The 16,783-nt window shown below is 35.7% G+C and overlaps 1 protein-coding gene across 4 annotated transcripts in view; it reads left to right on the top strand.

Moving 5' to 3' along the window:
• RAB3GAP1 (RAB3 GTPase activating protein catalytic subunit 1) overlaps window positions 1-16,783 on the top strand; it is a 157,175-nt gene that overhangs the window by 52,883 nt on the left and 87,509 nt on the right. For all 4 annotated transcript variants that reach the window (XM_082397854.1, XM_082397853.1, XM_082397852.1 and 1 more), the window contains exons 6-8: window positions 9,791-9,910; window positions 10,814-10,979; window positions 15,476-15,575. In XM_082397854.1, the coding sequence (XP_082253980.1) occupies window positions 9,791-9,910; window positions 10,814-10,979; window positions 15,476-15,575 (386 nt within the window). The remainder of the gene's footprint in view (window positions 1-9,790; window positions 9,911-10,813; window positions 10,980-15,475; window positions 15,576-16,783) is intronic.

Here is a 16,783-nt window from a genome sequence, read left to right as displayed (position 1 = left end):
GAGACTAAAGCAAAAGCCTCTTACTTCAAAAAACAGGGACACAGGGGCTTGTTTACAGTTTCATGATTAAGTTTTATAGCCTAGGCAGGGTAACTGATCTTAACGATGTCATCTGTTGGCTGATTCTCTCTGCCTCCTTATATACCTATCCTTTAAATACCTTCTAATGGCTGATCCTGAAATCATCATTAGAGATTTATTCCCTTCATTATTTGTTATTTATTAAAAAAAATTAGCCCTAGAAATGACACAGACATTAGCCTTAGCAGACATTTATGTCCAAAGGTAAATTTATGAGATATTTTTTGAGCAGAGGGTGTGGTGGCCAGGATAATGAACCTCTGTACCTCCTAAAGATGTCCACATCCTAGAACATGTGAGTATAGGTTATGTGGCAAGAAGGAATCAAGAGAGCAGATGGAATTAGGGTTGCTAATCAGCTGACTTTAAGATAGGGAGATTTTTCCTGGGTTATCTGGGTGGGCCGAGTATAATCACAAGAGTTCTTAAAAGTAGAAAAGAGGCAGAAGATAGTCAGTGTCAGAGTGTTGTGATGTGAGAATAACTTGGCCTGCTGTTCCTGGATTTGAAGATGGAAGAAGGTCATGCATGAGCCAAGGAATGAGGGTAGCCCCTAGGAACTGGGAAAGGCAAGGAATGGATTCTCCCTTAGAGTCTCCAGAAGGAACATAGCCTTGCTGACACCTTGATTTAGCCTGGTGAGACTTGCGTCAGACTTCTAACTTATAGAACTGAAAGATAATAAATTTGTGTTGTTTTAAGCTGCCAAGTTGGTGGTAATTTGTTACAGCAGCAATATGAAAATAATACAAAAAGTGAGAGCATAAATGTTATATGCCTGGGGAGACTTTACTGAGATTAGAAAAATACACTGGAAGTACAGCTGGGTTTAACTGAGGACAGATTTTGTCTCTGATTTTGCCTTTGTCTAGCCTGGTCTTTGGGCTTTCACCTTCAATCACACTTTATTGGTCACCACAAAGAAACAGCAACAGCGTAAGCAACAGTCCATAAGAAATCTTGGCAGCTGTGTAGTTTAATAATTACGATAGCTTTTTTTTTTTTTTTAAACATTTCTCCCTTTTTTTTTTTTTTTTAAGAATTTCACTTTTTAAAAATTTATTTATTTATTTATTTATTTTGGCTGTGTTGGGTCTTCGTTTCTGTGCGAGGGCTTTCTCCAGTTGAGGCAAGTGGGGGCCACTCTTCATCGTGGTGTGCGGGCCTCTCACCATCGCGGCCTCTCCTATTGTGGAGCACAGGCTCCAGACGCGCAGGCTCAGTAGTTGTGGCTCACGGGCCTAGTTGCTCCGCGGCATGTGGGATCCTCCCAGACCAGGGCTCGAACCCGTGTCCCCTGCATTGGCAGGCAGATGCTCAACCACTGTGCCACCAGGGAAGCCCCTATGATAGCTTTTTTAAAAAAGGTTCATATTTGTGATTTTAATGTATTTTTTTTCTAGTCCTAGAAAGAGATACGTGTTAAAGAACCTGATAGTTTTGAAAGAATGGTATTTAGCCCTAAGGACCTGTAAAATGTTCTTATTCTTTCAAAAGCAAACGTTTAGAGGACTTCTGGTAACTGTGACATGAAGAATTTTCAATTCCTCTCTGGAAAAAAAAGTGTGAAAAAAAAAGTATGAAACTGGAAAAAAAAATAATCAAAACAACCATTTCAAGGCACTAGAGGCAAATAAATTTAGGAGCATTTATTCTTGAACAACTGCTAGAGCTTAGGTAAGAATAGAGGGAACCTCTGGTCCTTTTGCCCATTGCTGTTTCTGTCACCTCCCCCTCTTCTCCCCAGTCTGTGTTGATGAGAACTGTAGCTTTCCAGTCTAGGTTGGCAGTGAAAACTATCAGCTCTATTGCCAGATGGGCAGGTTTGATTCTGGGTGGAGGGCAAAAGCCGGTGGCTTTGCCTACTAAAAGTAGCAGACTCAATTGAGAATGGATGGGGAAACCCTGTACCTTTGCTAGGTCAAGGTTCCACACCTAGTCCAAAGCCAGTGGTGGATTATTCAGAAATTTAACAGGGAGGTCCTGTATGAAAGCCATAGTAGAGCTGGATACACTCTGTACACATGCCTGTATGATAGGGAAACTACATGAGTGCATGGGAGACCCAAGAGAGCCCTAACTTGAGAACTGGTTGCAACTTTGTATGCATTCCCCAACCCCGACACCCAGATCAGTCAGCAGAAGGGAAGCCTTATGGGTTCAGCCATTTGAGCACAATCTGTGCCCCAATTACTGATTCACCACGAAGCTATACAGACAAGGAGTAGCCCCTAGGGAGCCAGGCTAAAAAATAAGAAGAAAATTACTGAATAGAGACATAAGTAACAGAACACTTTGGGGAATACAGATTGCACAGTTGTAGTCTGCAATTTACTAAATACAAACAAACAAAAAAGAAACTAACAACCAGCAGAAAGTTAAAAGGGACCTGATTTTACTACAGTATGTTACCTAAATGTAATTTTCAACCACAAATTAATAGATTTGCAAGGTCACACAGGGAAGTGTGACATGTGTAAGTAGAAAAAAACAGTCAGTAGAAATGGACTCTTATTGGGTCCAGAGGTTGGATTCAGCAATAACTTCAAAGCAGTTATAAGTGTGTTCAAAGAATTAAAGGAACTGTATCGAAAGAATTAAAAATAGACTAACAATGAGTCAAATAGGAAACCTCAGTAAATAGAAATTATAATAGAGAACCAAATGGAAATTCCTAGAGTTGAAAAGGATAGCTGAAGTAAACTTTGACCAGATATGCTCAAAAGCAGATCTGAGATAGCAGAATAAAGAGTTGGTGGATTTGAAAGATTAATAGAAATTATCCAATCCAAAGAATAAAAGAAAAAATTAGAGAAAAATGAACAGAACTTTAGAGATGCGTGGGTCAGTATCATTGTTCCAAAGCATACTGTAATGGGAATCCCAGATGAAAAGAAAGATAAGGGCAGAAAATATTATTTCAGAAATAATGGCTGAAAACTTCCCAGGTTTGATGGAGAAAAAAAAAATTCCTTAGGGACCCTGGAATCTCAATGAACTCCAAGTAGGATAAACACAGAAGAGAACCACACCTAGATACATTCTAGTCAACTTGCTGAAACCCAAAGACAAAGAGAATCTAGAACAGCAAGGGAAAAATGACTCATCATGTACAAGAGGACAATACTGCTCGCTGGCTTCTCATTAAAAGCAGTGGGAGTCAGAGGGCAGTACAGTGACATATTCAGAGTGCTGAAACAGAAGAAAACTATCAACCAGGAATTCTATAGCCACCAAAACTATTTTCAAAAATAAAGGTGAAATAACAACATTGTCATATAAACAAAGCCTGAGAGAATTCATTGTAGGCTGACCCGCCTTACTGGCAGTATTAAAGAAAACAGTAACTCAGATCCACGGGAAGAAATGAAGAGCATTGGAAATTCCCTAATAAATACAAAAGATATATTCTCTTCTTTTTTTAAAACATAAGTTTGCTTAAGCAATAATTATAGCACTGTATTGTTGGGTTTGTAACGTGTATCCATAATATATATGACAATATTGCACAAAGAAAGAGGGGAAGAAATGGAGCTATATTGTATAAAATTGCTAGATTTTACCAAAATTAACCTAGCAGTGTTACTGAACCAGACTTGGGTCCGTTTGCCTGTGTGCAGGCAAGCCAGTCTACTGGCACTGGGTTGTGGTGAAGGAAAGTGCAGCATTTATTGCAGGGAGCCAAGCAAGGAGTCCAGGGCAGCCAGTGCTTAAAAGACCCGAAGGCTTTCAAGGAAAGACAGGGTGAGGGAGGGGGTGGTTTGTGGGGCATGTGATCAGCTCGTGGGCATTCTTCTGATTGGTTGGTGGTGAGGTAATTGGGAGTCAGCATCATCAACCTTCTGCTTCCAACTGGTCTGGGCGGGCCGCAGACAGTTAACTTCTCCCACCTGGTGGGTGTTTCAGTATCTGCAAAACAGCTCAAAGAATATGGCTCAGAATATTTAATTCCTCCTCCCTTGAGGAATTAAAGGTCCTTGACTTTGTTGATGGCTAAACTATTATTATTTTGTCTTGCTTGACTGTTTTCCTTTCTTCATTTTCTCACTTCTCTGATTAAATTTATTCTTTGACTAAAGTTTTTCTACAGACAGAAGGTAGGCAGAGGACATGGGTGGGAGTCCTGTTCCAGGAAGGGCCCATAGGGTCCTGCTTGGTTATAGTAGATTATAAATTAAAGATACAGAATGCAATATCGAAGGCTCATTGGGGGAAAACATTGAAAAAAAAGCAGTTTATTGAACACTTCCATTTTCTCAGTTATTTTTGTAGATGCTAGGGATTTAAATAAGTCTAAGAAATGGTTTTTTCATTGTTTATCACCACCATTTTTGGTGATCCATTATTTTATGCATATATTCTTTATACTGTTTGAAGAGGCTCTGAATATATTTCTTTCTAAAGTAATACATGTAAGGATTTTAAAATTGTAGCAAGCAAGAAAGAAAAAGGCATCTTAAAACAAAAGAGAAAAGTGAGTGGTAGATTGTCCTACCTTTCTCAATTGGAGGATGTGATGCTAAGGCTCATTTATATTTAAACTTAGTATTTAGTATACATATGTAATTTGTTAGATAAAACAACTCTATGATTAAGTATTGCCATAGTGGGATTTTTATTTTTTATGTTGATGCATTTGAGCTCCAAATAAATTTAAATTGCTAAACTAGAAGTTGTAGGATATATAAAGATTTATTAATGAAACTCATTATCTTACATCACATTCCCCTTTCACTTTTCCCACTCTCTCCTCCACATCCTTCCCTTTTCCACATATGCAAAAATGTGGGCTAAAACATCTCATGCTTTCTTAATTTTGGATAACCAAGAACAAAACCATGGGAAATGTGGGTTATGTCCATCATATACTTTTTATGAATATGTGAGTTATATGTATATGTATTTTTGTGCATTGGGGGATTTTTTTATATGGATTTTACTATATGTATTACTGTGATATATATTTCTTTTTTCTCAGCATTTCATATAGCCTTTATATCATTAAGTTCAGATTTACCTTATTTTTTTTAATGACTATTAAATTTTTCCTAGTATAGGGAGGTACTGTAATTATTTACCCATTTCTCTGTTGAAGGAGCTTAAAGTTGTTTCTAGTTTTTCACAATTAAACTATTATAATGAAGTTCATAGTACATATATCTTTGTGCATTTGTATGAATGTTTTTGTAGCATAGATATAGAGAGATATAATTAGTTCAAATTTTGTGAATTTTAAATATTGATATATTTTGCCTTTTTGCCCTCTGGAAATGTTTTAAGAGTTTATACCACCACCTGTGGCATATCCCAAACTCTTGCCAACACTGGATCTTATCAGTGTTTTATATTTTTGCAGATTTAATAGGTTGTGATATCTTGTTTCATTTACCTAGTCACTGTTAAGGTTGAAAATCTTTTAATAGAATTATTAGCCATTTATATTTCTTATTATTGGAAATATATATTAGTTTCGCTTATTTATTATGCTTAATTTTTTATTGTGGTGACACACAACAAAATTTACCATTTTAACCATTTGTTTTTTCAAAGCCTACTTTTTTTTGTTGTTGTTATATTTATTTATTTATTTTTATTTATTTTTTAAAGAGCTCCTGACATTTATTTATTTATTTACTTTATTTTTTTTGGCTGTGTTGGGTCTTCATTTCTATGTGAGGGCTTTCTCTAGTTGTGGTAAATGGGGGCCACTTTTCATCGCGGTGCACGGGCCTTTCACTGTTGCGGCCTCTCTTATTGCAGGGCACAGGCTCCAGACGTGCAGGCTCAGTAGTTGTGGCTCACGGGCCTAGTTGCTCCGCGGCATGTGGAATCTTCCCAGACAAGGGCTTGAACCCGTGTCCCCTGCATTGGCAGGCAGATTCTCAACCACTGTGCCACCAGGGAAGCCCCTTTAACCATTTTTAAGTGTACCGTTCAGTGGCGTTAAGTACTTTCAAATTTTTATGCAGCCGTCACCACTGTCCATCTTCGGAACTTTTTCATTTTCCCATATTGAAACTCTGTATTCATTAAACAATAAATCCCCATTCCTTCCTACCCTAGCCCCTGCTAAGTACCATTCTACTTTCTGCCTCTATGAGTTTGACCACTCTATGTACCTCATATAAGTAGAATCATAAAATATTTATCCTTTTGTGACTGGCTTATTTCACTTAACATAATGTCTTCAAATTTCATCTGTGATGTAGTATGTAGTATGTAGAATGTCTTTCCTTTTTAAGGCTGAATAATATTTCATTGTATGTATGTCCCACATTTTGTTTATCCATTCATCTGTTAATTGACAGTTGGTTTGTTTCCACCTTTTGACTATTGTGGATAATGCTGCTGTGAACATGGGTGTTCAAATATCTGTTTTGAGTCCATGCTTTTAATTCTTTTGGGTATTGGCCCAGATGTGGAATTGCTGGTCATCCTGCGTTTTAAATTTTTGAAGAACCACTGTGTTCTTTTCCATAGCAGCTGTACCATTTAGCGTTTCCGCCAGTCATGCTCAAGCATTCTGATTTTTCCATATCCGTGTCAATACTTGTTTTCTGTTTTGTTTTGCTTTTTTAATATTAACCATTCTAATAGATGTGAAGTAGTATCTTGTGGTTTTGATTTACATTTCCCTAATAATTAGTAATGTTGGCTACATCTTTTCATGTGCTTATTTGCAATTTGTATATCTTCTTCAGAATAATGTCTATTGAAATCCTTTGTCTATTTTTTAATGTTTTGTTGTTGTTGATTTTGCTCATTTTTTAAAGCTCCCACCTAATGTTTGTTTACTTGATGAAGGTATGGTCTCAGGCTCAAGTAGTTCTAGTAGGGAAAGTAAATCAATGATTTATATTGATCTTTTTTAAAAAATTAATTCCTCGTTATTGCCACTAGGAGGCTTATTAGCAAGTATAATCAGGTTTCTTGACAAAGCCAGTGTGCATAAGAACAACCTTTTTTTTTTTGTAAGGTATAATTGATATATAATGTTATATTAGTTTCAGGTGTACAACATAATGATTTGATATTTGTATATATTGTGAAATGATCACCATAGTAAGTCCTGTTATTACCTGTTAGCATACACAGTTACAAATTTTTTTTTCTTGTGATGAGAACTTTTAAGATTTATTCTCTTAGCAACTTGCAAATATGCAGTACAGTATTATTAACTATAGTCACCATGCTGTACATTACATCACCATGACTTACTTTATAACTGGAAATTTGTACCTTTTGATCCTTTCACCCATTTCGAACACCTCCCACACGCCACCTCTGGTAGCCACCAATCTGTTGTCTGTATCTATGACCTAGGTGTTTCTTTGGGTTTTTTTGTTTGTTTTCTGGTTTTTTTTTTGATTCCATATGTAAGTGAGATCATATGTTACTTTGTCTTTCTCTGTCTGACTTGTTTCAATTAGTATAATGTCCTCAAGTCCATCCATGTTGTTGCAAATGGTAAGATTTCATCCTTTTCTATGGCAGAATAATATTCCATTGTATATGTATACCACATTTTCTTTATCCATTCATCCATCAATGGATACTTAAGTTGTTTCCATATCTTGGCTATTGTAAATAATGCTGCATTGAACATGGGGGTGCATATATCTTTTTGAATTAGTTTTTGTTTTCTTTGGATAAACACCCAGAAATAGAATTGCTGGATCATATGGTAGCTCTATTTAAAAATTTTTTGGAGGCACCTCCATACTGTTTTTCCTGCTGGCTGCACCAATTTACATTCCCACCAGGGTACCTTTTTTTCTATATGCTTGCCAGTACTTGTTTTTCTTTTTTTTAAATTTTATTTATTTATTTTTGGCTGCACTGGGTCTTCGTTGCTCCTTGCGGGCTTTCTCTAGTTGCGGCGAGTGAGGGCTACTCTTCGTTGTGGTGCGCAGGCTTCTCATTGCAGTGGTTTCTCTTGTTGCAGAGCATGGGCTCTAGGTGTGTGGGCTTCAATAGTTGTGGCACGCGGGCTCAGTAATCATGGCTCATGGGCCCTAGAGCGCAGGCTCAGTAGTTGTGGCGCACGGGCTTAGTTGCTCCGCGGCATGTGGGATCTTCCCGGACCAGGGCTCGAACCCATGTCCTCTGCATTGGCAGGCGGATTCTTAACCACTGCGCCACCAGGGAAGCCCTCGTTTTTCTTTTCTTTTTGATGATAGCCGCTCTAAAAGGTGTAAGGCGATTTGTCATTGTGGTTTTGATTTACATTTCCCTGATGATTAGTGATGTTGAGCATCTTTTCATGTACCTGTCAACCACTTGTATATATTGATCTCTTAAAGATAATGATAATAGAAAAAATACATTCGAAATCAAAGAAGAGAGCATATTTAACAGGGGTAATGGGGTGGTATTTGAGATAAATCTTCAAAAGAATCCATTGCTATTCTGTGATGGCAATTGAGTGTAGGGGAAACATTCCAGGTAATGGAAACAAAGTACTGATCAGTAGGGGAGATGAACCTTTGAAAAGAAGGTACAAAAAGTATATATAATGTAATCTTTTTTGAGGATAGGATGAGTAAATGGATGGATGGAATAGTTCTGGAAGAATGACCAAGAAACTGTTGGCAGTGGTTTCACTCTAGTGCCTGGGGATACCAAGGCAAAATATTGTTTTGTTTCCTTTCTTCCAAGGACATTAAGAAAAGAAAGAAGAAAACTGTATTTAAAGACCTTTAGAGCTTAAAAGTCACAGCTCTGGGTTCTTTCCAGTATTTGATGCTGCTTCTACATAACTAATTTTGATTTCAGGGGTAGGAGGGTGGAGGTGAGGTGAGAAGATGAAATAAATTTTTGTCATCTAAACAGTAAACAGATTATGGGTTGGACTTTAAAATGTTTTAAATCTTTTTTTTTATTGCTGTTTTGGGGGTTTTCTTGAGAATGTTCGTAAAAATAAGCATTCATAACTGTTTACATAGAGTTAAAATAAATTAGGCAAATGAGTAATGCCTTTTATAAATTTATTTTAAAAATATTATTAAATAAAAATACATTGGGGAGTGAATAGGGTAGGAATTTTCAGGAGGCAAGATCACCAGTTTGACCTTAACATTTTTGTAAATTTTGGCTACAAATTTGTGGTTTTTAAAGGACTTGTCAACTAAATGAGAAGTTTTCATTACTGTAGGATACCATAGCAAGAGTAAGCCATTTTCTGATAATTTTGTGATTCCTAATATGTTATTGAGTAAAAGAACATAAAAATTCCTTAATTAGGATACTAGAGTAAACCATGTTCTCAGCACAAGTACATCATGGCTGATAATTCTTTTCCTGACATTTAGGGAATCTATTAAAATTTTATCTTTCCACATTAGTGGACTTAATGTTATCAGTTAATTAACGCAAGATGTCAGTGCTGGCTTTCATCTTTTATTTTTGAAAGCTAACTTTTAAGACAAACCTGTTATTTAATGTTTTTTCTTTGTGATTTCAGTAAACTGCTCCTAATTTGTAAAGAATAGAGAGAAAACAGTAGATGAATGATGGAAATTTTTCACCAAATGAAAGAAATCCAGGTTGTTATAGATTCAATTGCCATTTGAGAAAGAAAGAAGGACCTGTAGTTCAAGCCTAAGTTTCCTTCAGGGAAATTTTTTCATGTTTCTCAAATAATAAATTTTAGTATTCTGACATTTTCCCTTGTTTAATGGCAGTGATTCTTTTTTTTTTTTTTTTTAAGGTATGGACTCCGAGAGTTTGTGGTGATCGCCCCTGCTGCAAATAATGATGCTGTTCTCAGTGAATCTAAGTGCAATCTTCTTCTGAGTTCTGTGTCTGTTGCTTTGGGAAACACTGGCTGGTAGGTGGACATTTCGAAAAACCTTGACATGAGTTTAAGAACTATTCTAAATTATAATTTATGAGGGAAAATGATTACTGTTAGGTTTTTGAGTATGATTAAGATTAGTACTTGTACATTATTATATTGGAATAAGGTATGTAAGGACAAACTCAACAAAACCTTTAGGGAAAGCATTTCTAAAGGGAAACTTACTGAAATATTACATGACTATTTAAAATGGAGAATAAATTGTACTGTTTTTGTATTTTGCTTCCAAATGTTTCATTTATTTAAATTTTGGTGCAAAATCTAATTTTAAAACTTGATGACAGAGCATCCCCTTGTTCAGCCTCAGCTAGGAACATGCATTCAGGTAACTCAAATTTTTTGTTTCTCTGCACACGTCTTCAAATGCTTTGAAAGTGCTACGAGTATTGATTTTGAGATTACAAATAGATTTTAGTGAGTAGGCTAATTTGCGGTTATGGCAATCTTTGAATAAGGAGGATAACTATGTCCTCAAATGATAAAGTAAAAAATAATTCACCACTAGTGTGGGTTTAATTTATATTGCTTAATGCCTGTGAATCAAGTTTTATTATGACCTTGGAAAGCCTCATATGATAGGATCACTTTTATTCAAGAAAATTTTTATTCTGCTTTTTTATGACTTTCAGCCATTTTAAAATAGTTTTCTGACTACAAAGTGCCACTAAATGATAATTTCTTCAGTTTATTAGTGTAAGGAGAAAAGGAACTAAGAGTGTCTTTGTTTTAAATGTGAGTCTGGGGAGTATTCCTTGTTTAGTGCTTTTAAATAGTTGAGATTAAAATAACGTAATAGTGGAAAAACTTGAGATTTAGGAGTTATTCAGTATTTAGTGAACTTACAGTCTATTCCTTTTTAATTATGCCCTATAGCCAGGTGCCACTCTTCGTGCAAATTCATCACAAATGGCGAAGAATGTATGTGGGAGAATGTCAGGGTCCTGGTGTCCGAACTGATTTTGAAATGGTTCATCTTCGAAAAGTGCCAAATCAGTACACTCATTTATCAGGTCTGCTGGATATCTTCAAATCAAAGATTGTGAGTTGGCATTGATATTTTCAGTCTTATAAAAGCAGTAATTGGTAATTTATGATTACATAGAAATATTTCTAATGTTGAAATGTAATTACTTAGAAGAAAGATGTAATTGACCACATAAATTACTGTGTATGTTTAAACAAAGTGTCCAGTTAGATTTTTAGTGTACTATTGCTCTAACTGATTTTGTTTGTTCAGTTTGTTAACATTTATCTCCTGCATTAACTCTTTATACTCCTTTTCCTCTAATAGTAATGTTGCCAACCTCACCACATGAGTGGGCTTCAGCATAGTTGCTTGTTCAGGGCTCTGACTGAGTAACTGAGATGTGAACTCTTTGGGTTCTGAATTGCTTTTTTTTTCCCCAAGGGTCTATTTAATTTGATGTTTAAGATTAATCAGGCTTATATTCTATGACTGAGAGCAGCAGGGCTGAATTGGATGTGCTCAGTATATCTTTGGTGTTCTTTAAAAACACTATCACAGAGATATGGAGGATTTGCCTGTGCTACTCTGGGGGAAGAATTAGGGTCTAGATTGAGGAGCTATTTGTGAATACCTCTAGAAAAGAGAGCAAAGCCAGGTAAGTAAGTGGTGGAAGGGATTCTCCACTTAGAGAAATAGTCCCCTTAAGTGATTAAGTTGGCACCCATTTCACTAAAAGTGATCAAACTTGATTAACAAACTGATCTCCAGGTATGGTACATTGAATAGGATATATCATCTGTGTTGCATTCCTGCTAAAAATGTTTAACATAACTCAAAACATGAGGAAACAATCACATATTTCCAAAATGAGCCATATTTTACAAAATAAAAGCCCAGACTCTTTAAAAATGTCAGTATCACGATAGGCAAAACAAAGGCTGGGAGCTGTTTAGCCTAAAGGAGACTAAAGTGATATAACATGCATGATCCTTGATCAAAACAAAATAGCCATAGAGGACACAAATGGGACAGTTGGGGCAATTTTAATACAGACTGTATGTTAGAAAATAGTATCAATATTAAACTTCTTGAGTGTGATAATCCTTGTTCATAGGAATTACATGCTGAAGTATTTAGGGGTGAATTGCCATGATGCTTACAACTAACTTTCAGAGGTTCAGCCAAAAAAATTGTTTATGTAAATATATGATAGTATGTGCGTGTATCAAAATGTTAATTGGTGAACTTGGTGAAAGTCATACCGGTATTCATTACGCTAGCTTTGCAACCTTTCTGAAGGTTTGCAAATTTTGAAAAGGAAAAAAATGTAAGAAAAAACGCTGAAACGTCTTTTTTAACATACATTGTTTGTAGAAAGATATTTAGGATTAGAATTTAATTTCATAAAAAATATGTTTTCAGTTTTGAGGCCATAAATAGCAGGGTGGTAGGATTATCACCACCCGGATAAATCCGTTTGACATTTAAAAAAAAGTCTGCATATCCTGGGTTAAGAAATTTAAGTAAAAACTTCTTTATACCCTTAGTCCCTTTCCTCAAAATAACTGTTGTTAGCTGTTTCTTGTGATTATCTCTATTAAAAAAAGCATAGAAGCATATCTTTTAGAAAGTTCCATGTCTGTATGTAACTTTTTTTCAAAACCTTTCTGGACTTTGAAATGCTTTAAGTACTGCTTAATTCTACACGTGTTGCTTTGAGGAATTTTTGAAAAAGGCAAGTGTGCGTTATTTCTACCCCGTTAGTTTTACTTTGTTCTTACCAGAAGTCTTCAATTATATTTAATTATTTTAGATCAAATCCTAGTCAGATGCAAATATTAATGCTTTATTCCTCTTCTTAAAAAACATTAGTGAACGTTATTTTCATGGATCTTGTATGTCACTCTTCTACGTTACTCAACTTCTCTTTAGTGAAACTGGGGACCATCTTGATCTGTGGAGCCTGACTTTCATTATGACTGTTTACTAATTGTACTTTAAAAACAAAAGTGTTCCTAATCAGTTTATCACATCATCTGTCAGAACTTTCACAAACCTCACTTGTCTAAGTATGAAACATTTCTCAAAGTTGATTTGATAGAGTTGAACTTAAGATAATTGAGACTTGGTTTGGGTACTTCAGTGGTTTTACATAGTTAAAGCTACCCAATATGTGGCTCTCTTATACTTTCTTTATAAAGCTATCTTTAGGGGCTTCCCTGGTGGCGCAGTGGTTGAGAATCTGCCTGCCAATGCAGGGGACACGGGTTCGAGCCCTGGTCTGGGAAGATCCCACGTGCCGCGGAGCAACTAGGCCCGTGAGCCACAACTACTGAGCCTGCGCAACTGGAGCCTGTGCTCCGCAACAAGAGAGGCCACGATAGTGAGAGGCCCGCGCACCGCGATGAAGAGTGGCCCCCACTTGCCACAACTAGAGAAAGCCCTCGCACAGAAACGAAGACCCAACACAGCCATAAATAAATAAATAAATAAAATAAAATAAAATAAAAAAGCTATCTTTATAAATATTACTCTTTAAATCTACTGGAAGTGTTCCAAGGCACTCACCCTCCACTGGCAGTTTATTTCATTTTCACATGGATCTAATTATTAGAAAAGGCTTCATTGGCAGGGTGGCAGCAGAGGGTGGTTGTCCTTGGAATCACATCCTCTTTTGCCACATAATCCTCTAAATATTTGAAAACTCTCTCATACCCTGGTCTTTCCTTTTTCAGTTTAGACATTCTTCATTCTATCAGATGTTCCTTATATTTCATAGTTTTATATTCTGATTGTTGTTTTGGATATTTGTCTTTTTTAGAACTACATTTCTTCATGTTCTGGGGAAATTTTGTTTGCAGGCTCATTTTGAATGAAGGCTTTATTTACAGTTTTTAACTTTCTCTCCCATCCTCTCTAGCGGTTTTATAATTTTGCGGTTGCTCCTTACCTGCAGAATATTTCAGACGCTGGTCTTAAAATGATGTTTGGAGCCTTTTGCTCCGTGTTGATATTGGGGTATTGCACATTGAGTCTTGGACTCATTGGATTGCTTGCTTGGGTCATGAGAGTGGGTTTGTCCCCCACTCACACAACTTTCCCTAGCCCCATACCTTCCAACAAAGCCACTGCACGAAGCAGGAGTGCCTTGCCTCAGGGTCTGCCTTAAGTAGAGAGTCTTACAGTACCCTCATTCTGGGTGAGTACTTTTGGTTCCATTTAATGCAGTCTGTAATCCTGGCTCTCCCTGCCTTCGTCTGCATGTGGAACTCAGCAAGCATATGCCTTGAGCCCCATTTAACACTTTGGATTTTCTGTACCTTTTCTAGGGCCCACAAAGATATTTATGTCATGTTTGGTCCTAGGTATTTCTTTTTGGTCATCTCTTTCTGTATTTGTCTACATTGCTATGTGACTGGAGCGGAGGTTATATGTCAAAGTGACCTTGTTGTGGTTTCTAGATCATTTACACCCAATTACAGGTGAACGCTCGTTTGCTATCTAGACCTGAGTAAAAAATAATTATTCCTGACCAGCCAGAATCTTACCTTGCTTGTCTAGGACACAGCAGCCCAAAACTGAATTAGCTTTTTTTTTTTTTTTGGCAGCTACCTTATTTTGTGACTTGAGATTGAGTTTGTGTTCAGTTAAAGTTACTGATGACATTTATAGATGCTGCTGCTGAGCTAAATGTCTCTTTATTCCTCCTGACCAGCAGTATCAGCAACACCTGGAAACTGGGTAGATATGCAGAATACTACTGAATCTACATTTTCACAAGCTTACTAGGTCATTCCTATGCATATTTAGGTCCTATGGCACATTAATACAGGTTAACCATTATTAAGGGAAGCTGAGATTGTGAGATGTTTGGATGATATTATTAATTTTTATGATTTTTAATGAATGTAAAGATAGATCTAAATTTTCTGATTCATTAATAGAAACTACATGAGTGGCCGTTTGTCACAGTCTAAAATTCTGGTTAAATATTCAAGACTGGCTTTAATTTGAATTTATTTTCATTTAAAAGAAAGAAAAGACATCATCTTCTCAAACCTAGTGTTACACTTTATATAATAGTTTTACCTTATTTAAAAAATGAGTCACATTTTTTTCCACATTCAACATGGCTGAAGAGAATAGTAAGAAATTATGTTTGTATAATTAAAATTGTATAAGATATTTTGAAAGAGCACTTTATATAATAAAATTTAATATCTCTTTTCCTGGTAGTAGTTTAAATAGCTTTATTTTAATGTAATTTGCTCTCTGGCATTAATTCATCTCTTGAGCTTTTAAGGTGTGAGAATTTCTCCCATGAAAATGTTTTCCTAAATTCTGCACCTTTGGCTGTAATAACTTAGTGACTTTGCTTTCCTTTTTAATGGCTAGAATATCATACATTTTTCATGGCTAGAATGTGCGTGCCGTATCTAACACTGTAATCTGAAAATCCACATTTCATGAAGGTAATAATTTATCCATTCCAATAGTTTGAAATTTGGTTCTGGTATTTACAAGGATACTAACATTTACATGGTATTGTCTTTGCATTTATTTCCTAGGGATGTACTTTAACTCCATTGCCTCCAGTTAGTATCGCTATACGGTTTACCTATGTACTTCAGGATTGGCAGCAGTATTTTTGGCCTCAGCAGCCTCCAGGTGAGATAATTTAGAACTATATTTAACTTACTGAATATAAATGGAGAGAAAATATGTTCAGAAATTAAAACTATTTAACAATGTGTTTCAAGTGTTTGAAATATTTGTAACTCATTTTAAATGTAATATTGCTGATTTCATTGCCTTTATCATTTTTTTCTCTTAAAAAAAGCTGTGTAGGTTGTTCTAGAGACAGAATTATTCTATACCTGACAATCTGTTTTTGAAAGCTAATATTATTTATAAAGCATTCCCTTGCTGTGGAACATCGTGTGCTGCAAATTAGTATGTAATGAGTAAAATGTCTGCTTTCAGAATATAATAAGAGAAGCCACCCTCATAGGCTGAGAACAGACACGCACAGAACCTTATAGAGAGTAGAGTTTGAAGAAGAGGGCTAAATAAGGAAAGCAGAAAAGATAAAAAGATGTGTATATACATATACACTTATGCTGGGAAGAGCTGTAGACTATTTTAACCTGCATTTTTATAAAAATGTGATTAAAATTATTTTACCTACTTAACCATTGATATACTGATTCATTAACAGTCATTAATTATTAGCCTATAATAGGCCGGCTCTGCCAGGACACAGATATGAACAGACATTATCTAAGTTGTAGAAAAGCTCAGCCTGGTGGACATTTAGCTTAATTAAGTGAGGTTTAGGTTCCTGGATGTTTCTCTCACAAAAAGTGCAATTATATCCAAGTCTATCTAATAAGAAATTTAATATAAACTTATAAAATAATTACAAGGATTTTACTAGCCTGAAAACATTTTCCATTCTACCTTCCTCAAAGAGAAATAAATTATAATAAAATAATATTCTTTACTGTTTATTTTTGTTCCAAAATGGTTGGTTTGTTTATGAGATTGAAAATAGTAAATTGATTATCTTGGGATGATACTAAAATTAATGTAGTACATTTAGCTTTTGGTGGTTATATATACTACTACTGTTTTATTTTATATACCACTGAATAATTTGAAACTAATGTGCAGTAAAAGAACTCCATCTAAACTACAACAGAGGGAAATAAAAGCTAAGCTGAGATTTATATTAGAAGACTCAAATGTTTGTTTTGGTAATTTTAGTTTCCAGACAACAGTACGCCTTTGTTAATGTTCTATTGCTAGTTTTTTAAAATGGGCATCAAAATATTAACCTTCTTTCTCAGTGGATTGAAAGCCATATAAATTTTTAA

Source organism: Balaenoptera borealis (assembly GCF_965194805.1).
Source record: "Balaenoptera borealis genome assembly, chromosome: 6".
Lineage (NCBI taxonomy): Eukaryota > Metazoa > Chordata > Mammalia > Artiodactyla > Balaenopteridae > Balaenoptera > Balaenoptera borealis.
The sequence above is the reverse complement of the archived record's forward strand: the minus strand, read 5'-3'. Positions and strand labels throughout refer to the sequence as shown.